Source organism: Budorcas taxicolor, chromosome 13 (genome assembly GCF_023091745.1).
Source record: "Budorcas taxicolor isolate Tak-1 chromosome 13, Takin1.1, whole genome shotgun sequence".
Classification (NCBI taxonomy): domain Eukaryota; kingdom Metazoa; phylum Chordata; class Mammalia; order Artiodactyla; family Bovidae; genus Budorcas; species Budorcas taxicolor.
In genome coordinates, this window is record NC_068922.1 from 65,565,721 (window position 1) to 65,589,697 (window position 23,977).

A 23,977-nucleotide genomic window follows, 5' to 3' on the forward strand; every position below is an offset into this window, starting at 1 on the left:
CGGGTCTCAATCAGATAAAGGCTTGGCCTGCGCTATTGGACACACCTGGGCTGAATGACACTGGTTGACCCTGTAACAAGTAATGGCCAAGAACCGCTCACGGGCAAACCAAGGACTGACATATAAGCACCTACCGCAAGAGCCGAGGGTGACACACACGCAGTGCCTCGCTTAACGTCACTGCCTTACAAACACTCCTTAAACACTGGCTGTTTTTCCCTTTGGCTGCCCCTAGTGTGATGAACTCTAGGGCTACAGGCTTTGGGGTTGTGTCCGAGGGGTGACCTCTACCCGACTCTAGGAGACCTTGAGGACAGAACTAGCGTCACATTCAGACCGAAGTCCTTACCAGTTGGGGGGCGGGCAGTAAATCCCCGGACCAACTGGGCCTCAGTTTCCTCTCCGAGCAAGGAGAACAATCAACCCGCCGGCGGGAGATCCCGGTGGAGGGAACAGACTAACAAACGTTAGGATCTGCATGACTTCTCCTCCTCATAACGGCCCCCACCCCCCAGCGTGGGGCACACAGTAGGCGCTCCGGAAACGCTCTCCGAAAGGAGGAACGGGCCACTTCCTGCCCCCCAAGCGGACCGTCCCGACCTAGAGGACAGGCTGGACGGTCCCCAGCGCTCCTCTCCGGAGGCCATGCGGCATTCCTGCGGGCGGGGGTGGGCACAGGAAGAAGGTGCCCTCCCGGCCCCGCCCCCTCCGGGCGCGGTGGGCGGGGCCGAGCCCCCAGCCGCCGCGGGACCGCCCCGCGGGGGGTGGGCGTAGCGCACCGCGCTCCGCACAAAGTTTGTTTTCTCCCTCCGGGCGGGTGGGGGAGGGCGAGCGGAGCGCCGAGGGGAGGAGAGGGGATCTGACGTCAGGCCGCGAGGTGCTTTCCAGCCGCGAGCTGTCAGGCCCGAGTGTCAGGCCCGGCAGGTACGCGGCGCGCTCCCCCGGCGCCCCCCGCCCCCTGCCGGGACGCCCGGGACCAAGCCCGAGGCCGCGTGGACGGAGAAGCCGCTGGGGGAAAGTCAGTGCGGGGCGCCGGAGTTGGGGGGGGGGGCCGGATGGGGGCGGGGGGGCGCGCGGACAACTTGGAAAGTTTCTTTCTCGCGGCCGGGCGGGGGAGGGGGCGTCGTCCTAGCGCGTGCGATTGTGGGTGTGTGAGCCCGGGTGTGTTTGTGAGTCCCGACTGCGGTGTGCTGGTGGGGGCCGGTCGGGGTACGGGGGGGCGCGGCTCTCGCGCCCTACCCCCCGTCCCGGAGGAAGTTCGCTCCGGGCCCCTTGGTGGTGGGGGGGACCCAGCTCCCGAGGATCCCACCCCGGGAGAGGGCCGCCCCAGCCCCGGGGCCGGGGTTGAGCGCGCGGGGGGCGGGTTTGTTTGGTTTCAAAAGTGCACGTTGCTAACCGCCGGTCGCCCCCCCCCCCGCCCCCCGCCGCGGCCGAGCCGGGGAGGGGCCCCCCGAGAGTGACAGCTGCGGGTGGGGGCAGCGGGAAGGTCTCGGAGCTGGGGGGGCCCGGGAGCCCGCGCGAGTTCCCTTTTCCTTTGGAACAAAGGAAAGTCTGTCTCTGAGGCATCTGTCACTCCCGGGCGGGCCAAGGGAGCGGGGCGCGTGGGGCCGGCGACCCGAAGAAAGTTTGTGCGCGCCGGGTCCTTCGGGCAGGCCGAGTTGGAGCCGAGCCTCCCTCGGCGTGGGGGAAGCGCGCCGTCTCCGGGGCAGGGGGCGGCCAACATGGAGTCTGGGCGCAGGGCTGGTGGGGGGGGCGGTGCGGAGGTGGGAGCCCAGCCCCCTCCCCTCCCCCTCCGGGCCGAGTTCGGAGCACAAAGCCGAGCGCGCAGGCTCGGCCGGCCCCGCGCCCCGAAGAGTCAGCTAGCGCCGAGCGGCGGGGGAAGGGGGGTGGGAACCAAACTTTTTCCTGCCCCGGGACAGACACGTGAGTTTTCTTTCTTCCCGAGCCCCCGCCCCACTGGGGTGGCGGACCCGCCGGGGAGCCGAAGCGCCGAGTGTGACGCAGGGTGGCGGGGCGGGGGGGGGCGGCGAGGGGTGCCGGCTCCCCGAGCGCAGGCCGATTCCCCCGCCGCCCCGGGAGCCATGTGCTCCGACTCGGGTCTGGGCCGCGGGGGAGGCTGCGCGCTTTGTGTGAACTGCTGGGAACGCCGCGCGAGGGCTCGGCCCGGGGGAGTGTCGGCCGAGCTGCAGGGAGTTGTCAGAAAGTCGGTGCGGGAGTGCTCGCAGGTCCGGCGTCGTGGAGTGGTGCCCCGGTTGTTGTGTTCAGAGGGTGCTGCAGCAGGCCAGTGAGGGTAAGAACTGATCACTGGTGTGATGCCGTCGGGAGTTTTCCCAGTCTGAGAGTTCGTGGGTGGGTGAGTCGTTTGGAGTTCTTGGGTGGGCGTATATCCAGGAACTGGTTACGTGGTACCAGTTGTTCGTGCTGAAGGTGGGATTTGTAAACTGTGTGCCTGCTGGATTTGTCGGTGGAAATCGTGGCGGTTCCAGGGGCTGAGCGATGGGTTGGTGCCAGTTATCGGAGTGCTGTTAAGAGTTGCCTGGTGTGAGGCTGGGTGGGATTGTGGGGTGTGTATGTGGCGAACCTCCCGGCTTGGGGTTTGTGAACGATGTCTGCTGTATTTGTCGATGTATATCATGGCTGGGGCGCAGACACTGCGGTGGGGAAGTCTGTGCAGGGTCATCTCCGCAGGCCACCCACTGGAACCCTGCAGACTGGGATTTGACTGGCAGCCAGGGTGGAATTTGTGCAGATCACCTCGGGTAAACTCCCAGCCTGCCAGGGCTGCATCCTTGCCTGAGCTCAGGTCCCGACTGCCCTGGCCAGCTAAACCTCAGAAACCTGACCTCAGAAAGCAGCCTGCTGTTGGTGCTCTCTGCGGAGTGGCATCTCTCACCAGTGCCTGTCTCACCTCCAGGTGGCCTGGCTGGGAGAGTAGACCCTTCCCTCGAAAGCCTGGCCTAGCCAGCCCAGATATCTGGGCTCCAGCCCAAGTCGAGGAAACAAAACCTGGGAGATGCCAGAGTCTGCTGGCCCAGACTGCGAGGGAGCTGTTAAAAGGCTGAGGAGGGAGGAGCCTTGAGATTCTGGCTTCAGCTTGTCCTGGAACTTTTGGTTTTAAGAATGTAAATCTCTTCTTGCCTTTGCGAAGGAGAACTTTGGAGGGGTCGGGGGCTGATGAGCAACTGAGTTGGGAGTGTCTAGGGAAACACCTTCCTTCCATTGACAGATGACTAGGAAGCTCAAGCCCAGAGAGGGAAGGTTGCTTGCCCCAGGTCACACAGCCAAGCTGGAGGAACCAGAGCCCAGCCTTTGCTCATTTTTCTGGATTTTTGAGGCACTGATTTCTGGGACCAGACCAAGGGCTAAATAACAAAGGAGAATGTCAGAGAGAAAACCAGTAGGAATAAGTCATCATTTCTGCAGGGTATACAATAGGTACCCAGTAAATGTTGCATGGATTGCTATAGGAGTATGGAGATTGATAGAGTTTCCAGACTCCACACTGGGTCTTAGGAGACCTGGGAAGCAAGAAGGCATGGGGGCAGGGCAAGCTATCAGGGTCCAAACCATGCTTCCGTACCATATCCTGGAGGTCAGATTTTTTTTTTCCCCATAACAACTTTATTGAGGTATAATTCACATACCATACAGCTTGCACTTTTATTTTTTTGGTTGCACTAGGTCTTCATTGCTGCGCACAGGCTTTCTCTAGCTGCCCTGGATGGTGGGGGGTGCTCCTCTTTGTTGTGATGCGAGGGCCTCTGATTGTGGTGCCTTCTCTTGTTGGGGAGCATGGGCTTAGTAGTTGTGCACAAGTTTAGTTACTAACTCTTCGACATGTGGGATCTTCCCTGACCAGGGATCACACTTGTTTCCCCTGCATTAGCAAGCGGATTCTTATCCACGCTGTACCACCAGGGAAGTCCCCAGCTTACACATTTAAAGAAATAAATCAATGATTTTATTATCTGGAAAAGAAACTTCGTACCCTTTAGCGATCACTCTCCTATCCCCTTCCAACCCATTCTGAACATTTCGTAAAAATGGAATCATACAGTATGTGTTTTTTGTGACTGGGTTCTTTTACTTAGCATGATATTTGCAGTTTCATGCATACTGTAGCCTGTATCAAGACTTCCTTTTTACAGCCGACTAATATTCTACTGTATTACAGGTAGACCACATTTCATTTATCCATACATCTGTTGGAGGACACTTGGGTTGCTTCCACCTTTGACAATTATGAATAATGTTACTATTAATGAATAATGTTGTACAAGGTTTTGTGTGGACATGGGTTTTCACTTATCTTCATAACCAGCTACTTTAGGCATGAAATTACTGGGTCCCATGGTAACTGTTTAACAGCCATAGTATCTTGGATGACTTTCTGAATCTCTCTGGGCCTTCGTTTTTCTTATCTATAAAACGATGATGATGTTAATGTCTCCGTCACAAGGGCATGTGTGAGGACTGAATGAGATAACAAATGTGAAGTGCTCAGTGCAGCGCACAGAAAACAGGCTTCGGTGGTAGCTGTCATTGCTGTCTGGTTCTGTTTATCAACGATCTGCCGTTTGTTCCCATCGTTTTCTCTGGCCTGATGAACCAGAGGCATTTAAGGCTCTTTCTCTGCCTTGCCCAGGCTTTGGTGTGGCCTGAGACTGAGTTTCGATTACCCCATTTCTGGCATCCCAGGCTCTAATGGTGTGCTGAGAAAAGGGTCACAGGCAGCGCTTGGTAATATTGTCCCCATTCCCTTTGTCACCTGTTTCAGACTTGCCTGGGGTCTCGCCTTGCCCCTAGACACCATGTCTGACAGTGACCTGGGCGAGGAGGAAGGCCTCCTCTCCCTGGCAGGCAAGAGGAAGCGCAGAGGGAACCTGCCCAAGGAGTCAGTGAAGATCCTCCGGGACTGGCTGTACCTGCACCGCTACAACGCCTACCCCTCAGAGCAGGAGAAGCTGAGCCTTTCTGGACAGACCAACCTTTCGGTGCTGCAGGTAAGCAGGGGGTCGCAGGAGACTCAGATTCTGGTCCCATCCCGGGCCTGTCACTGACTCAGCTGTGTGGCCTTGGGCTGGTCACCTCCCCTCCCTGGGCCTCAGTTTCTTCTTGGGTCAGGTGAGAATAGCCAGCCTCTCTGCCTCACGGGAAGACAACTGCCTGAAGACTTCACAGCTAGATTTCAGATTCTGGAATGTTCTGAAGAGGCAGGGAATTGTTATTAATGTCTGGGTGTCATCATTAATGCAGGAGGCCAAGAGAAGGTGAAAAGGCGGTGAGTGTCTGGGCTTCGGGACTGGGGCTTTGATGGCAGTTTGGTTTCCATGGGCAGCTGGTGATCTGCAGATTGGTTAAAAAGGAGTTGGAATCACAGTGAAGGAAAGAGCAGAAGGGAGAGGTTCTGGGGTCAAAACCCCATTCTGCCATGCAGGAGTTGTGAACCACACTTTGATTTCCCGTTTGTAAAGTGGGGTTAGACTGCCTGGCTGAACTGTTGTGAGGAAGGGATTCAGAACTGGCTGCGAAAGTGCTCTGTAAACCACAAACATGAAGATGCTCAAAGGAGCCTGATATCCACTATTGGTCAGTGAGGGGAATTAGCTACTTTGGATTGTCCCTGTTGCTGACCTGCAGGTGTGTTTGTTGTTTTCATGATGCTGAGGTAAGACACTGACCCAGAGCTGGCCCCCCAGCCTAGCAAAGGCCCACCTCCATGCCCGCCACCTCCCCTTCCACGCCTGTTCTTTCCTGGCCTGTTACTCCAGCCCATGGCCCTACCTCTCTTTCCCTTAGCCGGCTCTGAACCTCCCACATCTTCCAGCTGTTTTCCCTCTTATACAAAGCCTCTTGGTGAGTATTCAGCCCTCTGAATTCCTGTCACCTGACTTTATACCCGCTGGGCAGTGGTTAATCGGAGTCTATCTGTGAGAAAGGCTCTAGAGTTACAGACCCTGACTCAGATCCCACCTTCTCCACAAGAGGAAGCCTGGACCTTGGCCAAGTTGCTGCCTCCTCTCTGAGCTTCGTGTTTCCTCATCTGAGAAAGGGAGACATTGGGAGCACTGTGATAGCGGGTCAGGGCGCGAGACCGAGAAGAATTCAAGGCTTACTGGAAGGTGTTTGGCAAGGGCGGTGCTTCTGCTCTCCCTCTAATCCTTTCCTGGATCACAGGTCTTGCCCAGCAGTTCCGAGACCCTCTGTACCGACAAGCGCTATATGCTGGGCAGAGCTGGGGCCCTGGAGGGGATCCAGACACAGGCCTACCCTGGGCAGTATTTAGTCTGGGATGGGACAGCTGGGGAAGACCTGGTTACTGATGCTTGGGAGAAGCGATCACCTCTGGGACAGATGGCAGCAGAGACAAGGGCAGGGCTTCTGAGCAGGCCTGGAGCCTCGGAAGGCCTCCCAGAAGAGGTGGACTTTAACTCACAGGATATAGAACAGCACAGGCCAAAGACAGGCGCCTAAGAGCCAGGATTCCCTAGGAAGCCTCCTGCCAGTCTTCTGCCCAAAGCCTTGTTCCTCCTGTCTCTCGGGCCCTTGAACTGCAGCCTCCAGGCCATCTCCCTTGGTTTCTATTTGGCCTCTCTTGAGCCTGGCTTACTCTGGCAAAGCATTTTCCCATGAACTCCCAGCCTAGGGTGGAGGCCACTGCTGTTTTTCCAGTATGCCTCTACCTGTGCCCTAAACCACCTGTCACACTTTATTGAAATTGCTTGTTATCAGGGACACTATTTCTCAAGCCTGAATAACGTATTGGCTTCTCTTAAGAAAATATTTTTCATGGATTTGCCTACCTCACAGTGTTGACTTAAATAATTTTTATCACATTCTTTAAGCATGTACAAACATAAAACTGGGTTTTAAAGAAAAAAAGCTTCTTGCTTTTGCTCTTACACACAACTGTAAAATAACCAGTTTTCCAAGGTAAAGAAATGTAAAAGGAATGAGGTTCCATCCAACTGCACTAATATCAAATGGTGGATGTTGTGTTGCTGGCTGCACAAGGATGAGTAGGGAGACACAGGCACTGCCTGGCTCCAGAGTTGAGCAAAACTGGGTGGCCAGAGGCACTGCTGCTACTTGTGACCAAAATGGAAACAGGACCAAACCGTTCTTGTGCAGAACTCGTGGGCCCCTCGGATGCCACACTCCCAGATCCCTGCGTTACAGAAGTGTAGGTCTGGGACACAGATTAGCTGCTGCAGACTGGAGGCTTGCGGAAGGGCCTGCTGGATCTCAGCATCCCCTGGTGGGAGGGGTTTCGGAGGTGGCCACCCTGCACTAGAGTCAGGCTGAGAGTTAAGGAGCAGTCTGGACCGTGAGGCGTTCTATTTGTTTTTAATGTTTATTTGTTTGACTGCATCAGGTCTTGGTTGTAGCACGAGTACTCAGTCGTTGTGGCGCTTGGGCTTCGTTGCCTCACGGCATGTGGGATCTTAGTTACCCCGATCAGGGATCGAACCTGCATCCCCTGCACTGCAAGGCAGACTCCCAGCCTCTGGGCCACCAGGAAAGTCCCCCGACTGGCGTTCTTGATGAAAGCTGTACTGTGAATCCCAAGCAGCGCCAGCTGTACACCCCTTCTTGAAGGTCTCACTGGCACCCCAGATTTCCTGACTGATAACACGGAATTTCCGCAAGCTGGAGCCTCTCTTCTCTAAGGAGTTTTCCTCTATAGCCCTTTCTCCGCTCGTTTGGTCTCACCAGTTCCTGTGCATTTGCTGTTCTTGTTCAGCTGCTCCATCACGCCTGTCTCTTTGGCGCCCCACGGACTGTAGCCCACCCGGCTCCTCTGTCCATGGGATTTCCCAGGCCAGGATACCGGAGTGGATTGCCATCTCCTTCTCCAGAGGCTCTTCCTGACCCGGGAATTGAACTGGCATCTCCTGCCAGTTCGGTGGCGTCACCGAAGCCACCAGAGAAGCCAGGATTTCAGGAATATGGCTTCTCTCCTACCCTGATTCAACCTGGACCGCCTGTCACTTCTCTACTTAAAACCCTTCAGTGGCTGCTGTACCAGTCTGCATAGCAGGCCGCATCCCTGGCCTCCCATGTTCCTGTCACCCTGATAGATACCCAGACCCCTTTGCTCCCACCCCTGACCAAGGAGACTCCTGACTCCTAGAGGAGCTCTGTGCTTCCACAGCACCGGGACTGGTCAGCATTTGGAATTGACTGATGGCCTTTTTAAAAAAAATTAATTGGTTCATCTGGCTGTGACTGGTCTTGGTTGCTCCATGCGGGATCTAGTTCCCTGACCAGGGATTGAACCCAGGCCCCGTGCATTGGGAGTTCGGAGTCTTAGTCACTGGTGCCGTGCTTAGTCACTCAGTCCTGTCCTCCTCTGTCCATGGGGATTCTCCAGGCAAGAATACTGCAGTGGGTTGCCATTCCCTTCTCCAGGGGATCTTCCCAACCCAGAAATTGAACCCAGGTCTCCACATTGCGGGCGGATTCTTTACCCTCTGAGCCACCAGGAAAGCTCTGAATGATTTTTAGAATGCTAAACTCCAGAAGCCTAGTCTTATTTATCATACGTCCTAAATGTTAGCTTAATGCCAGGTATCTGGTAGGTGCTCAGTAAATAATTCTTGAAGTGACAAAGTGAAGATTAAACTGCTGGAAATGTCAACAGTGAGGACTTCCAGAAGTACGGAAATGCGGTGGCTCCTCAACCTGGAAAAGTTGGTGTAAGCCAGTCCCTGGAGGAATCTCTTTTTCCTGTATTTAATTTTTTAAATTTCCATTATTTATTAAGAACATTTGCAAATAACCACAAAAGTAAGAGAATATTGTCATACACCTCTGGCATCCATCACCTGGCTCCATCCAGCCAGCATCAACATTTTGCCAAGCTTGTTCACTCTCTCCCTGGGGACCTCCCTTTTGATTGTCTCCTTTAACTGGCCCAGGAGCAATCTCATTAGCAAGTCAATGAGTCATTTAACTAACTGGTTTGCTGGTACTTGCCCCCGGGCTAGACAGTTGCGAAGGTAAAAGCAAAAAGTCATTTGTGAAGGATTTTCACAGGTCCCAGTGACACCCTCTAAGCCCACCGTATTGCTGTTCCAACTGTTCTAAGGGGCTGCCTGTTGGGGAGGGAAGGTGAGCGGGGCGGGGTGGGGGTGGGCCCGTTTCCCTCCACCGTGTGGAGTATTGATGGGGATGTGCCCTGTGCTGGACCTGATGCTGTGTCCTGGAAACACCACAGTAGGCACTGCCCGCCCCCCCTCCCCGCCCCGTCCCCCCAGGGGGAGGGAAGGCCTTATTCAAAGGACTAAGGATTCAGTGTAGTTAATTACCAGTGTGGTGTCAGCTGAACTGCCCTGGTAGGGCAAGGCTTCTCTCAGGAAGCTGAATCTGCCTGGAATCCTGACAGACTTGAAAGATGCGGGAGGTGTGGTCAGCAGTCCCTCTGGTACTTGTCCTGGGCCAGAGAGGAGCCGAAGTTGTAGTGACCTGCGTGTCCAGGGGGTGGCCTGGCCCTGCCCTGGCATGCATAGGCATGACCCTATGAACTGCAGCCTGCCAGCCTCCTCTGTCTATGGGATTTCCCAGGCAAGAATACTGGAGTGGGTTGCCATGCCCTCCTCCAGGGGATCTTCCCGACCCAGGGATCAAACCTGTGTTTCCTTTATCTCTTGCATTGGCAGGCGAATTCTTTTACTACTGAGCCTTTACCATTTGAAGCTGCTCTCTTTATTCCAGCAGGCTCCAAAGCCAGGCTCCCTGCTTCTTCCTGCAGGTAACCACTGTCTCCCCACCTTCAGGCTTTTCATCTGTGTGGGTTTTTTTGTTTTCTGAGCTTTTGTGTAAAGCTTTTTAGCTTAAATACGGGGTTTGGCCCACTAGGACAAGTTAAACCAGTGGGCTAAACCATTGGTTCTTAAACTTGGGTGGCAAAATTCTGGAAAGCTTGCTTAAAAATACACATTCCTGATTCCACCCTCCCCTCCACCATCTATAAAGTAGAATATATAGTTTTTAAAAATCACGCTTGAGGTGATCTAACACAGCCAGCTGCCTTTAGGAGCACCCAGATAGAAGTGGTCACAGCTCAGGTGGAGGGATCGGATGTTTGGGAAAGGTCTTTCTGCGCCCTCATTCTTTCCCCTCTTATTGCTTCTGTTTTTCACAGTTGAAAAGACTTCCTAAAGTTAAAGCACTCCTGGGAGGTCCAGTGGTTAAAACTCTGTGCTGCCAATGCAGGAGACCTGGGTTTGATCCCTGGTTGGGAAACTTAAGATCCCACATGGTGCGTGACACAGCCAAAAAAATAAAAAGCACTCACGTGCCTTCAAAAGACCTGCTCTGATCCTCATGGCCTTCATCAGCTCCCTAGTGCTCCTCCCGCTCCCATTTGCCACAGCGATTCCTTTTGTGTCCTTCCTCTGGGCCACTGATTGGAAAAAAAACTACTGCCAGGGCAGCAGCCTTTCTGGCCCTGCTTTATGGTAGGGACAGTCTTCAGGCACCCAGCCTGTGTTTTGGCATGTCAATCATAGAATTCACCTTGGCATTCTCCTACCCACTCCTCAAGGACCTTGAGCTGGGGCAGGTCACGTGCTTTTTTTTCCCCTGATCTAAGCTTGGGTTGAGCAGCCAGAGGGAGCTGCAGAAAATCACACAGCCCGTTATCACGGCTGGCATGGTGGTACAGTCAGGCCTTGGGCGCTTCCCCCGCCTCCCTCAGCTGTGCATTTGTATCGGATAGAAGACAAAACAGACAGTAAGGAGGCTGCCAAGTTCTCCGCAGGCCAGGGTGAGCTTGGGGACGGGGGTGTTCTTAGGCTGTTCAATTCTCAGAATTAGAAGCCAAAATGGGAGGTGCGGCTAGAGGCTAGGTGTCCATGCATCTGCTGGTAAAGCCAGGCTCCCCTCCACATGACTGCACTCAAAACAGACACACTGGTCCCTTGCTCCTCTCAACCTTGGTCACATTTCTGCTACATCCTGGGATAAGGAAAAGAGGTGCAGTGCTCTACTGGGGCATAGGTAGATGGGGAGGCAGGTGGAGACAGAGATGGAAGCCTCTGAGCAAGGAGGAAGGGCCTTGGGCTGACTGTCTTCAGTTTTTCACCTGGTTGTTGCCTGGAACCAGGCTATTTGGACCACATCCCAGCCTTTGCACTTGTTACTGAATCTCTCTGATCAGGGCTGTGTTTCTTCAACAGCCTGAATAAAATGGAGCTCATCACAGAAGCTGTCTCATAAACTTGTTTAGTCACTAAGTCATTTCCTGTGACTTCATGGACTGTAGCCCCACCAGGCTCCTCTGTCTGTGGGATTTCTCAGGCAAGGATACTGGAGTGGGTTGCTTTTTCCTTCTTCAAGAGGTCTTCCCAACCCAGGGATTGAACCTATGTCTTCTGCATTGCTAGCAGTTTCTGTACCACTGAGCCACCGGGTAGAAAATTAAATGAGTTAGTTCAATGGGAGATGTTTGGAACAGCAGTGCAGTCATATAGAGGGGAGCCTGGCTTTACCAGCAGATGTGTGGGCACCTGGCCTCTAGCTACACCTCCCATTTTGGCCTCTAATTCTGAGAAACAAACAGCATAAGAACACCCCCCTCCCCAAGCTCACCCTGGCCTGCGGAGAACTTGGCAGCTTCCTTACTGTTTGTTTTGTCATGTTCAAAAAGTGTCTGCTTTTAGGATTACGATGATGACTTTCAGCTCTCCGTTTTGTTCCTCTATTCAGTAAGGTATACCATATGAGAATGAGAAGAACGGAGAGCCCCTAAAGCCAAAAGACCTGGACTTGGACCCCAGCTCTGTACTCGGAGGCGGTATGACTTGGGGCAGATTCTTTCATCTCTGAGTTCCAGGTGCCTCTAGTACTTTGAGGATGCTGCTTACTACCGTCCAGGCTTGCTTGCAGATTAAACATATCACAAGTGAGGTGGTTGGCATGGTACCTCATATCAAAGTCCTTACTTCCTTCGTCTTCTTAGCCTGTTCAGTCTTACTTCCCCCTCAGGGCTCTCCTGCCACTGCAGCCAAGTCTGGAGTGAGCAGCTCGGCCCCTGTCAGCTGATGGCTGTTGTGTGTGTGCTTGCTTGTACTGAGAGGACCAGAGAGGTAAGGCGGAGTAAATGGGAACCGCAGAAGCAACGTCCTTCCAGGCTGGAATGGAGAGGGAGAGAAGCCATGAGGAGGCTTTGGCTCTGCCTTGCCCAGGAGCGTTCCCAGCCTGACAGGACCTGGAGTCCAGTGCCGTCCTTGGGTCACCTGTAGAGCAAGTGTGGCTGCTGGGCAAGGAGCCGTGCCAACTCCAGGTGCCAGCTCTGGTCATAGGTGGCTATGCCTTTGACTGAATAGTGGTACTCAAGGCCTTGCCAAGATATGAGCCGAGAAAGGCGATAGGGGTAGAAACTGGTACAGGAGCCCTGAGGAGCCTGGGCCTTTGGTCCATTCAGCTGTAAGAGGAACGTTAGACATTTTTGCAGCCCACACAGTTCCCGGCACCTCAGCACAGGCAGGTGTATGTGTGGGGGGGTCCTATCTTTTCCTTCCCCTACAGCAGCTGCTACATCCTCTGTAAGTTATCTGTTGATAAACTAGGAGGAGAGAAAAGACGGGACCAGGAGAAGACTTAAATTGAAGAAAGTAAGGAAAACTGCTAGACCATTCAGGTAGGACCTAAATCAAATCCCTTAACGATTATACAGTGGAAGTGACAAATAGAGTCAAGGGATAAGATCTGATGGAGTGCCTGAAGAACCATGGACAGAGGTTCATGGCATCGTACAGGAGGCAGTGATCAAGGCCATCCCCAAGAAAAAGAAACGCAAAAAGGCAAATGGTTGCCTGAGGAGGCCTTGCAAAAGGCTGAGAAAAGAAGTTAAAGGCAAAGGAGAAAAGGAAAGATATTACCCATTTGAATGTAGAGTTCCAAAGAATAGCAAGGAGAAATAAGAAAGCCTTCCTCAATGATCAGTGCAAAGAAACAGAGGAAAACAGTAGAATGGGAAAGACTAGAGATCTCTTAAAGAAAATTAGAGATACCAAGGGAACATTTCATGCAAAGATGGGTACAATAAAGGACAGAAATGGTATGGACCTAACAGAAGCAAAAGATATTACGAAGAGGTAGCAAGACTACGCAGAAGAACTATACAAAAAAGACCTTAATGATCCAGATAACCATGATGGTATGATCACTCACCTAGAGCCAGACATCCTGGAATGCAAAGTCAGGTGGGCCTTAGGAAGCATCACTGTGAACAAAGCTAGTGAAGGTGATGGAATTCCAGTTGAGCTATTTCAAATCCTAAAAGATGACGCTGTTAGAGTGCTGTACTCAACATGCCAGCAAATTTGGAAAATTCAGCACTGGCCACAGGAGTGAAAAAGGTCAGTTTTCATTCCAATCCCAAAGAAGGGCAATGCCAAAGAATGTTCAAACTACTGCACAATTGCACTCATCTCAGACACTAGCAAAGTAATGCTCAAAAGTCTCCAAGCCAGGCTTCAATAATACGTGAACCGTGAACTTCCAGAAGTTCAAGCTGAATTTAGAAAAGGCAGAGGAACCAGAGATCAAATTGCCAACATCTGCTGGATCATAGAAAAAGCAAGAGAATTCCAGAAAAACATCTACTTTTGCCTTACTGATTATGCCAAATCCTTTGACTGTGTAGATCACAACAAACTGGAAAATTCTCAAAGAGATGGGAATAGCAAACCACCTTACCTGCCTCCTGAGAAATCTGTATGCAGGTCAGGAAGCAACAGTGAGAACTGGACATGGAACAACAGACTGGTTCCAAATCGAGGAAGGAGTACATCAAGGCTGTATATTGTTACCCTGCTTATTTAACTTATATGCAGAGTACATCATGAGAAATGCCGGGCTGGATGAAGCACAAACTGGGATCAGGATTGCCAGGAGAAATATCAATAACCTGAGATATGCAGATGATACCACCCTTATGGCAGAAAGTGAAGAGGAACTAAAGAGCCTCTTGATGAAAGTGAAAGAGGAGAGTGAAAAAGTGGACTTAAAACTTAACATTCAAAACTAAGATCATGGCATCCAGTCCCATCACTTCATGGCAAATAGATGGGGAAACAATGGAAACAGTGATAGACTTTATTTTCTTGGGCTCTAAAATCACTGCAGATGGTGACTGCAGCCATGAAATTAAGACGCTCGCTCCTTGGAAGAAAAGCTGTGACCAACCTAGACAACATATTAAAAAGCCAGAGATGTTACTTTGCCAGCAAAGGTCTGTCTAGTCAAAGCTATGGTTTTTCCAGTAGTCATGTATGGATGTGAGAGTTGGACTATAAAGAAAGCTGAGCGCCAAAGAATTGATGCTTTTGAACTATGGTGTTGGAGGAGACTTGAGAATCCGTTGAACTGTAAGGAGATCCAACCAGTCCATCCTAAAGGAAATCAGTCCTGAATATTTATTGGAAGGACTGATGCAGAAGCTGAAACTCCAATACTTTGGCCACCTGATGTGAAAAGCTGACTCATTTGAGAAGACCCTGATGCTGGGAAAGATTGAGGGCAGGAGAAGAGGACAACAGAGGATGAGATGGTTGGATGGAATCACCTATTCAATGCACATGAGTTTGAGTAAGCTCTGGGAGTTGGTGATACAGGGAAGCCGGGTGTGCTGCAGTCCATGAGTCACGAAGAGTCAGACACGACTGAGCGACTGAACTGAACTGAGAAGACCCGACAGTGGAAACCAGGTCAGGCCACTGACGGTTTCGGCCGCTTTGGTGGTTGACCATGGTGCTCTGGCCTCGTGGGGTCGGCCCTGCCTGCTGCTGTCTGTTCCGTACACCAAACCGTTTCCTGCCTCTCAGGGCCTTGACATTTGTTGTTCCCTCTGTCTGAAACATTCTTCCCTCAGCTTTCTGTATGGCTGGCTCTTTCTAAGCCGTCAGGTTTCAGCCTTCCCATACCCTTTATCTACAGAAGCCTCTCTTATCTTTATATACTACTTTTTACTCCTCTCTGCTTGCTTCCTGGCGCTTCTGGGCAGCAATTGTGATGTTTGTTCACTGCCAGTCTCCACAACCAGATGGACTTTAAGCTCCAGGGGACAGAGTGTGCATCTATTTAATTCACAGAAGCATCCCCAGCACCAGGAACTGGCCTGGCACACTGTAAGCACTCCGTAAATACTGAGTGAGCAAGAAGTCCTGAAAGGGAGGGCAACAGGAAGGTGAGAAGTTCTAACTTGACCATACCAGTGAATCCAATAAGCTGGGCTTTGAGACTCTGATATCCTGAGAGGAAGATGCCAGAGAGTAGGGGTTGTTGTTCCTCAAGATCCAAAGGGCCAGGCTTGAGGAGCCCTGGCTGGAAGTGGACTCCTGCCTAACTTCTTCAGGCTCAGCTTTATGTATGTTCTTGAGTAGAATAGGAGTTGATCAAACACACAGGGCTGATAAAACCGTTAGCAGAAAATTGTGTAGATGTATGGACCATCTCACACGCTAGTAAAGTAATGCTCAAAATTCTCCAAGCCAGGCTTCAGCAATACGTGAACCATGAACTTCCACGTGTTCAAGCTGGTTTTAGAAAAGGCAGAGGAACCAGAGATCAAATTGCCAACATCCACTGGATCATCGAAAAAGCAAGAGAGTTCCAGAAAAACATCTATTTCTGCTTTATTGACTATGCCAAAGCCTTTGACTGTGTGGATCACAATCAACTGGAAAATTCTGACAGAGATGGGAATACCAGAGCACCTGACCTGCCTCTTGAGAAACCTATATGCAGGTCAGGAAGCAACAGTTAGAACTGGACATGGAACAACAGACTGGTTCCAAATCAGGAAAGAAGTAAGTCAAGGCTGTATATTGTCACCCTGCTTATTTAACATATGCAGAGTACATCATGGGACATGCTGGGCTGGAAGAAGCACAAGCTGGAATCAAGATTGCCAGGAGAAATATCAATCACCTCAGATATGCAGATGACACCACCCTTATGGCAGAAAGTGAAGAGGAACTAAAGAGCCTCTTGATGAAAGTGAAAGAGGAGAGTGAAAAGGTTGGCTTAAAGCTTAACATTCAGAAAACGAAGATCATGGCATCCGGTCCCATCACTTCATGGCAAATAGATGGGGAAACAGTGGCAGGCTTTATTTTGGGGGGCTCTAAAATCACTGCAGATGGTGATTGCAGCCATGAAATTAAAAGACGCTTACTCCTTGGAAGAAAAGTTATGAGCAACCTAGATAGCATATTGAAAAGCAGAGACATTTCTTTGCCAACAAAGGTCTGTCTAGTCAAGGCTATGGTTTTTCCTGTGGTCATGTATGGATGTGAGAGTTGGACTGTGAAGAAGGCTGAGTGCCGAAGAATTGATGCTTTTGAACTGTGGTGTTGGAGAAGACTCTTGAGAGTCCCTTGGACTGCAAGGAGATCCAACCAGTCCATTCTGAGGGAGATTAGCCCTGGGATTTCTTTGGAAGGAATGATGCTAAAGCTGAAACTCCAGTACTTTAGCCACCTGATGCGAAGAGTTGACTCATTGGAAAAGACTCTGATGCTGGGAGGGATTGAGGGCAGGAGAAGGGGACGACAGAGGATGAGATGGCTGGATGGCATCATGGACTCGATGGACGTGAGTCTGAGTGAATTCCGGGAGATGGTGATGGACAGGGAGGCCTGGCGTGCTGCGATGCATGGGGTCGCAAAGAGTCGGACACGACTGAGCGACTGAACTGAACTGAACTGATGGCCCATAGGGTTGCCAAGAGTAGGATATGGTTGAAGTGATCTAGCATGCACGCACGCACGCCCAGTGCTTAAATGGCTACTGCTAATGAACCCTTCTCAATGAACACGCCTAGAAACGTGCCTAGATGTGTGGGTGTGGACCACGCTACAGCCATGCTTCATCACCAGCAGGCTCCCACAGTCTGTTTCTTTCCAGTACTTTCGTGTTAGCAGGAAAGCGATTTGGCCTCTTTCCTCTGGCAGTAGCTCCTCCAGTGGAGGGCAAGAGGGAGCAGGACATGGAAAAAATGATAAGGGGTTGTATTTGCCTATTTAAGGAAAAACAGATTTATGAGCTTATACCAGCTGTGCAGCTAAGAAACTGTTTGCTAGTCTAATCCATACTTTTAAAATAATGCCCAGGTGAGCTGTTACAGGATTGATCATGTTACTCCAGGCTGTTAGGAGTAAATGAGAGGAAAGGGGATATGAGAGGCTGGTGGTGTAGATGCCAGCAGTCATGCCATAATTAGGTGCCTTCTCCTCTTGGGTGTACAGAAACTGTTCACACTTCCTAAACAATTATCTGCCCTCACGGTGTCATTCATTCAAGTATAAAAAAATGGCCCTACAGCAGCTGTGGTCTTCCCTGGTGGCTCAGATGGTAATGAATCTGTATGCATTACAGGAGACCCGAGTTTGATCCCTGGGTCAGGAAGATCCCCTGGAGGAGGGAATGGCTGCCCACTGCAGTATTCTTCCCTGGAGAATTTCATGGACAGAGAAGCCTGATGGGCTACAGTCCGTGGGGTTGCAGAGTCAGATATGACGGACCAGCTAACACACTGCAGCAGCTGTAGGTGAAGAGATGTGTTTTGAAACCATGTCCTCTGTCCAGCTCAATTTAGATCAGCCAAGACTTGTAAGAGTAGGCCTTCTCCAGGTAGAGAAGTGGATGTTCCAGAAAGAACAAAGGTGATGTGCAAAAAAGCATGGAGACTTCTTTTTTTTTTTTTTTTTACTTACTTAAGCACAGGGCCTCAACAAAGGCTGGTGAGCAATTTCACACTAAGAATTATACAAGGGCTGGAAAGATAAGCCACGAACAGGGGAGGGGTTTAATACCCAGGCCCAGGAGTCTGGACCTGATCCTATAGGTGGTAGGAGACAAATGGCAGTTTTCTAGAACAAGAATAATAGTGTTGCATTTTACTTTACTTTTTAAAAAATTTTATAGTTTAGGTGCATTTGGTCTTAGTTGCAGTACAGAGGCCATCTTTGTTGTGGCAGGTGGGCTCCAGAGTGTGTGGACTCTGTAGTTTGAGGCACATGGACTCTAGTTGAGGCACAGGCTCAGTAGTCATGGTACATGGGCTTAGTTGCCCTGCAGCATGTGGGATCTTAGTTCCCCGACCAGGGACTGAACCCACGTACCCTGCATTGAAAGGCGGGTTCTTAACCACTGAACCACCAGGGGAGTTCTGGGATATTGCATTTTAGAAAGTGAGTGACAACCAGTGGCGAGGCTGAACTGGAGAGCTGTGAAGCTGGGGACCATGAAAAAGAGTCCAGACAGATACAGGACTGGGTGCTGGACATGTCCTGGCTTTGCGGCATACCACTTCACAGTGAGAAACGTCATGCCTTATGCACAGGCCCAAGAGGATTGATCTAAATCAGCTCGACAGGAATGGGGTCGAGGTTCACGCTAGCTTCTCCAGCAGCACGTAGGGAAAAGGACTTACGTATGTTGGTCAAATGCTCATTCACCTAGAACCACTGACCCTGGTTTTGCATGGAAACAATAACTTTTCTTCTACCTGAGAGTCCCAAAGTATCTCTGTGGCTCTTTCCCTGGCCTACAACAAGACTGTTCTAGAACCTCAGGAGTGAATGAATCACCCTTGGTCCTATCCCCCCTTCCCTCATACATCCATATCCAACTGGGCACCAGTTTCCCAAATAGATCAGACATTTGCCATGTTTTCGTCATCTCTCTCAGCCTAATTTGAACTACTAAAACCTTTCGCTCTGCTTCCACTCTTCTCTACATCACAAGTCACTTCTTTGCTTAAAACCCTTCTGCGGCTCCCCATGACCCTTAATATAAAGAATCAAGTCCCCACCATCAGGTAAGTAACCTCTGGTTTCCACTCTGAGCTCCATCCAGGCAGGATGGAGCCTTTTCTGAGCTGACCTCGCTGAGCTTCTCAGAGGCACTTTGCTGCCACCCAGTCTTTGCAGAGGTAATCCCTCCCGATTGGATGCTCTCCTGGCCTCCCACCTGACCTGCTGCTTACCCTTCACATCTCAGTTTGCGAGCCTTGTCCTCAGCACTCCCGTGAGTCCTCGCAGACTTGGCTGGGTCTTCCCATTATTGCCTCCAGCAGCACTGCCGTACTGTCCCTTCATTGGCTGGATCGTGGTTGCATTTAATTTTCATTTATATGATTTCTTGTTTAACTCTCCCCAACAAACATCTGTCTGAGGGCTGCAGTTGTACCTGAATTGTTTGCTGTGTTCCTGGGGCCTGGAATGGGGGCTTTGTAGCTGGTTTTGATTGAGGAATCTGATCCCAGTTTCTCATTCTCATTCCAGATCTGTAACTGGTTCATCAACGCCCGGCGGCGGCTCCTCCCAGACATGCTTCGGAAGGATGGCAAAGACCCCAACCAGTACACCATTTCCCGCCGCGGGGGCAAGGCCTCCGATGTGGCCCTCCCCCGAGGCGGCAGCCCCTCCGTGCTGGCTGTGTCTGTACCGGCCCCCACCAACGTGCTGTCCTTGTCCATGTGTTCCATGCCGCTCCACTCGGGCCAGGGAGATAAGCCAGGAGCCGCCTTCCCACAAGGGGAGCTGGAGCCCCCCAAGCCCCTGGTGACCCCTGGTAGCACACTCACCCTGCTGACCAGGGCCGAAGCTGGAAGCCCCACGGGCGGACTCTTCAACACACCCCCGCCCACACCCCCGGAGCAGGACAAGGAGGACTTCAGCGGCTTCCAGCTGCTGGTGGAGGTGGCGCTCCAGAGGGCTGCAGAGATGGAGCTCCAGAAGCAGCAGAACCCGTCACCTGCCTTGCTGCGCACTCCCATTGCCTTAGTCCCTGAAAACCCCAAGTAGGCATCTGCCAGCAGGGGTGCTCAAGGTTCGAGCCCGCTCTCCTGGGTTTCCATTCTGGTTCCCCTTCCCACAGAGGGTTTTCTTTGGATCACTGCCAAACATCAGGATCATCTCCTCTGTCCAGAGGTCTTCAGCAGGAAGACACCAGCTGGTGTCACTGCGCTGTGACGGGACCTCTCTGCTGACTCTGCCGTTTCTCTAGGCCTGCTCGGTGACGAGACCAAGACATGGGAGACAGGCGTGGTGCTGCTGCTGCTGCTGCTGCTGCTTCAGAGAATCCCCAGGACGCCTTTGTTCCAGCCTGCTTTCCTGGGCTGGGCACGGGAATCCGGCCTCGTTCAGACCTGTGCTGGGTCCAAGTTGCCCCTGACAGGGCCTCTTTTTGTTAAGCCAAGTATGGACATTCCAGGTTCATAAGTGTGAACAAAAGAAAAGAGGTACTGATCAGATGTAACAGAACCGAGTCCAGTTGGATGTTTAGGTTTTCGCCGAACTTTGTTTATTTTTCCCTCTTTGCTGTGGTTTGCATGAACAGGCGTAGTTAAACCCGATGTGGGGAATGAGAGTGCATTGCCTGATGAGCTGGGACTAGTTCACCACTGCAACTGGGGATTTTTTTACAAGGAAGGAGTATTTTCATTTGGGGGACCATCTAAATCTCTGCAAATTTCCAAATGGTTGTTTTGTTGTTGGTTTGGTCCCCGCCCCGCCCCCCCCACAAAAAAAATAGCAGAAACACTTTTATGGGCTTCGGCTTTTCTGCGTCATGCACAGAAGGGGATCAAGCCACACCAGAGGGGGTCCAGCAGAGACTCCGACCAAACCTTCTACGTGCAGAGCAGAGAAGGAGGATGAAAACAGGTGTTTTTGGTTGGCTTTTTTTGGTTTGTTTTTGTTTGTACTGTATGGTGGGGGTGGGGGTGGGGGAAGTAAGCTAGACTGAGGCAGTGGGGTGGTTTGTTTTTTTATTTCCCTCTTTAATCTTTTCTCCTTCTTTATCCTTGAAAGCTTCACCCCATGGCCTGAGTTTTGAATTCCTTCTAGGAACTTGGCTTAGTGGGGCTGTAATGTCAAAAAGTTCCCTGTAGCTCCTGCTTGGAGAGAAGTGAGCCATCTACTGGTCAGGAAGCCCTTAAGTGGGCAGCTTTTCCCATGATGGTGGCCGGAGACTGTTCCCGGAGGAAACATGGGATGGTGCCCCCTGCTGCCTGCGGACCTGCCTTGGGAGAGGCTGGGGCTAGAAGCCAGTTATGAACCCTGGTCTCTGTGAGTGTCTCTTTCTTGCACCTTTCTTTAAATCGGAGCTGCAGAAGCCCCTGCCCTGAACGTCACAGTGAGAAAGATCAGTTAAGTCTTGTTCTCCTTCCTTCTCCTTACCCTTTTTTTTTGGCTGTTTCATTGCTGATAGCATTCAACAGCAATATACCCCCATCTTCTAGTATATCCTAAGAAACACTAATCCTAGGTTATTAGCTGAAATATTTTTGTTACGAGTAACGTTGTTAGTGGGCCAAAAGTCAGGTCAGGATACTCAGCCTGTCGTTTCCTGAAGTTGCCAGGTTGTGCACAGGAGCACAGTTCCTGGGTGTTGGCTGACTAGGGTGGGCCTGGCCAGGAGAAAGGCAGCATGTGTTCTATCCTTCTGGGATGGTTTCCTGAAGACTTCAGGGAGGCTCCCCAACTTCTGAGTGGCTTGGCCCACCCATCGCTGTAGGAATGGGGATTGGTTATTTAAGAGAGGGAGCTCTTTCTCTGTTAGCAGGCGAGTCTTCTAGGCTCTCTCTTCCGCCTCCTCTCCTCTCTGGGCCCTCTCCTTGCATGTTCCAGGGGGATCAGGGACCCTCACCCTCCTGAGGCCCCACTGGGGAAGAATGAACATGGCAGCTTCAGGGTTAGTGGAGGCTGCTGCTTGCCTGGCCTCTGCCACCCCACCCCGTGTCTGTGAGCCCAGGTCTGGTGTGACTGTTGTAAGACTTACAGCAAGGAACTCTGGAAGTGTATTGGGCTGGGGGTGGGGGCACTTTCCCTTCCCACAGTGCACTGAGCAATAGAGGGCAGTAAGGGGTGAGGGAGCCGTGCTGCTGAATTCTGGTTGGCATTCCCCCCTTGTACACGACGGGGAGGCTGGGGGTGGGGCAGGCTCTGCTTGGTCTGGTTGTGAGAGAAGCCTGGAGGAGAAGCACAGTTATCCCGTTGACTTATCTGAGCAAATAACTACTGTAAATAACTTGTTTTTGTCTTTTGTCAAATAAAGTTGTCTTTTTTGTTTTTGTCTTTGTTTCTCAAAGCAGAAAGATGATTCCGTGTGGCCCTGGGCCCGCCTGGAGGCGGGGCAGTGGCTGGGCTCGTGCCCTGCCTCGGCTCTTTCACCCTCTCTAGTAGCTGCTGCTCAGTGTCCTGTACTCTGTGTCTCTGTGCCCTAGGCCCCAGCTGCATTCCGTATCCTCTTTTTAATCACCTGTTCATTTGGGGTTGTGCTGGGTCTTCATTGCTGCATGAGGGCTTTCTCTGGTTGCAGCTAGCAGTAGCTACTCTCTAGTTGCGATGCAGACACTTACTTATCACTGGAGGGTCTTCTCTTGTTGCAGTGTGCAGACTTTGGTAGTTGTGACCCACAGGCTTAATTGTCCTCCAGCATGTGGAATCTTCTCGGACCAGGGATCATTCCCACATCCCCTGCATTGGCAAGCGGGTCAACTACTGGGCCATCAGGGAATTCCTGTATCCTTTCATCACAGTGTACAGGGAGCATCTGGATCCCAAGCTGGACCAGCCTTCCCTGGGGTCAAAAGTCCCACTTTGGGGATGCTATGCTGTAAGGAGATAGGGAGCTGGCAGCTTCGTCCTCCCGCTCTCCTAATGAGGAAGGAGTGTGGCGACAGTGTGAAGCCAGCACAGAAAGAAGCAGAGGTGATAATATGGACTCTCGTCATGTCTAAAACCAGCACCATCTCTGAAATTCCCTATTATGTAAGTGAGTAAATTCCCCTTTTTGCTTAAGCTAGCTGTGCGTTGTATTTCTGTTATAATGAAATTACTTAGCAGCCCAAACATTAACTCTTGTACACACTTAACATCCACCAGAAAATGACATGCCCTTCTCATAGCTAAAGAAATGGGATTTGTTAAGTTACCTGCCCAAACCTACACAGCTACTGTGGAGTGAAACCAGGGTATGAATTCAAGCCTCTGTTGGTGTTAAGGTCACCCTGAAGTCAGTCCCTCTCTTGTGTAAACTAATGATGGATGGTTTACTGCCTGCTGGCATCCAGCTATCTAACGTGGTTTGAGCTAAGCACTAGAAGTTTCTCTCATTGAACCAAATGGGCTTCTGGTTTCTCCCCAGTACACCTAGATGTACTTGGACGTCTAATCTCTACCATAGGTCAGTTATCAGGAATTTGGAAATGGAGCCTCCCTGCTCAAGTTCCCCAGATTACAGTGCCCCAGCTCCATTTATTCAGGGTCCTGGTTTTCCCACTTCACTGTCAGTATCCCTCAAGCTGGACAGTTAGCCCTGGGGTTTGGCAGAATAAGAACATGCTAGAAGGACTCAGGGGCTTCCCTGGTGGCTCAGTGGTAAAGAATCTGCTTGCAGTGTAGGAGACTCGGGTTTGATCCCTGGGTTAGGAAGATCCCCTGAAGAAGGAAATGTCTACCCACCCCAGTATTCTTGCCTGGGAAATCCCGTGCACAGAAGAGCCTGGTGGGCTACAGCCCACAGGGTTGCAAAGAGTCAGACATGCCTGAGAGACTTAACACTTTCAGGGTACAATTTAGGACTCTGGATTATAAAAGGACACTTTAGTTTGGAAGCTGCAAATGTGAAAGCTCACAGAGAAGAGGGCCCAAGTATGCCTTGGTGTGGCTGTAACCTTTCTGTTAGCCCCTCGAACTTTAGAGAATAAACTCGGGAGATGTGGACGTAATCGTCACTACTACCAGCGTTACTGTTTTCCAAAGCATTCCTCTGATCTAAGCGTGGGTACAAGTTCTGGCTCTGTCACTTAATTAACTGTTGTGACCACAGGCAATTCGGTCTACCACTTCCAAGCTTCAGTTTCCTCATCAATAGAAAGGAACAGTAATACTCATCTTTTTGGAGGATGAAATAGTTGTTATCTGGCTTTTCGGCACAGGGCTGAGAAGAATACAGA

At 51.4% G+C, this 23,977-nt stretch overlaps 1 protein-coding gene across 2 annotated transcripts; it reads left to right on the top strand.

Moving 5' to 3' along the window:
• Window positions 1–916: 916 nt before the first annotated feature.
• TGIF2 (TGFB induced factor homeobox 2) lies at window positions 917–20,686 on the top strand. 2 transcript variants are annotated; one of them, XM_052650653.1, is made up of 3 exons: window positions 917–1,018; window positions 4,778–5,003; window positions 19,299–20,686. In XM_052650653.1, the coding sequence occupies exons 2-3, from the start codon at window positions 4,812–4,814 to the stop codon at window positions 19,818–19,820; spliced, it is 714 nt and encodes a 237-aa protein (XP_052506613.1). In that variant the 5' UTR covers window positions 917–1,018; window positions 4,778–4,811; the 3' UTR covers window positions 19,821–20,686. The 2 variants fall into 2 exon arrangements, with proteins under 2 accessions (XP_052506613.1, XP_052506614.1); XM_052650654.1 differs by lacking the exon at window positions 917–1,018 and adding an exon at window positions 1,884–1,923.
• Window positions 20,687–23,977: the final 3,291 nt, after the last annotated feature.

Bases quoted from the DNA above. Each gene is read 5' to 3' on its own strand.
- TGIF2 (XM_052650653.1), top strand. From the start codon at position 4,812: ATGTCTGACAGTGACCTGGGCGAGGAGGAAGGCCTCCTCTCCCTGGCA. The intron at 5,004-19,298 runs GTAAGCAGGGGG...TTCTCATTCCAG, and splicing joins CCAACCTTTCGGTGCTGCAG to ATCTGTAACTGGTTCATCAA.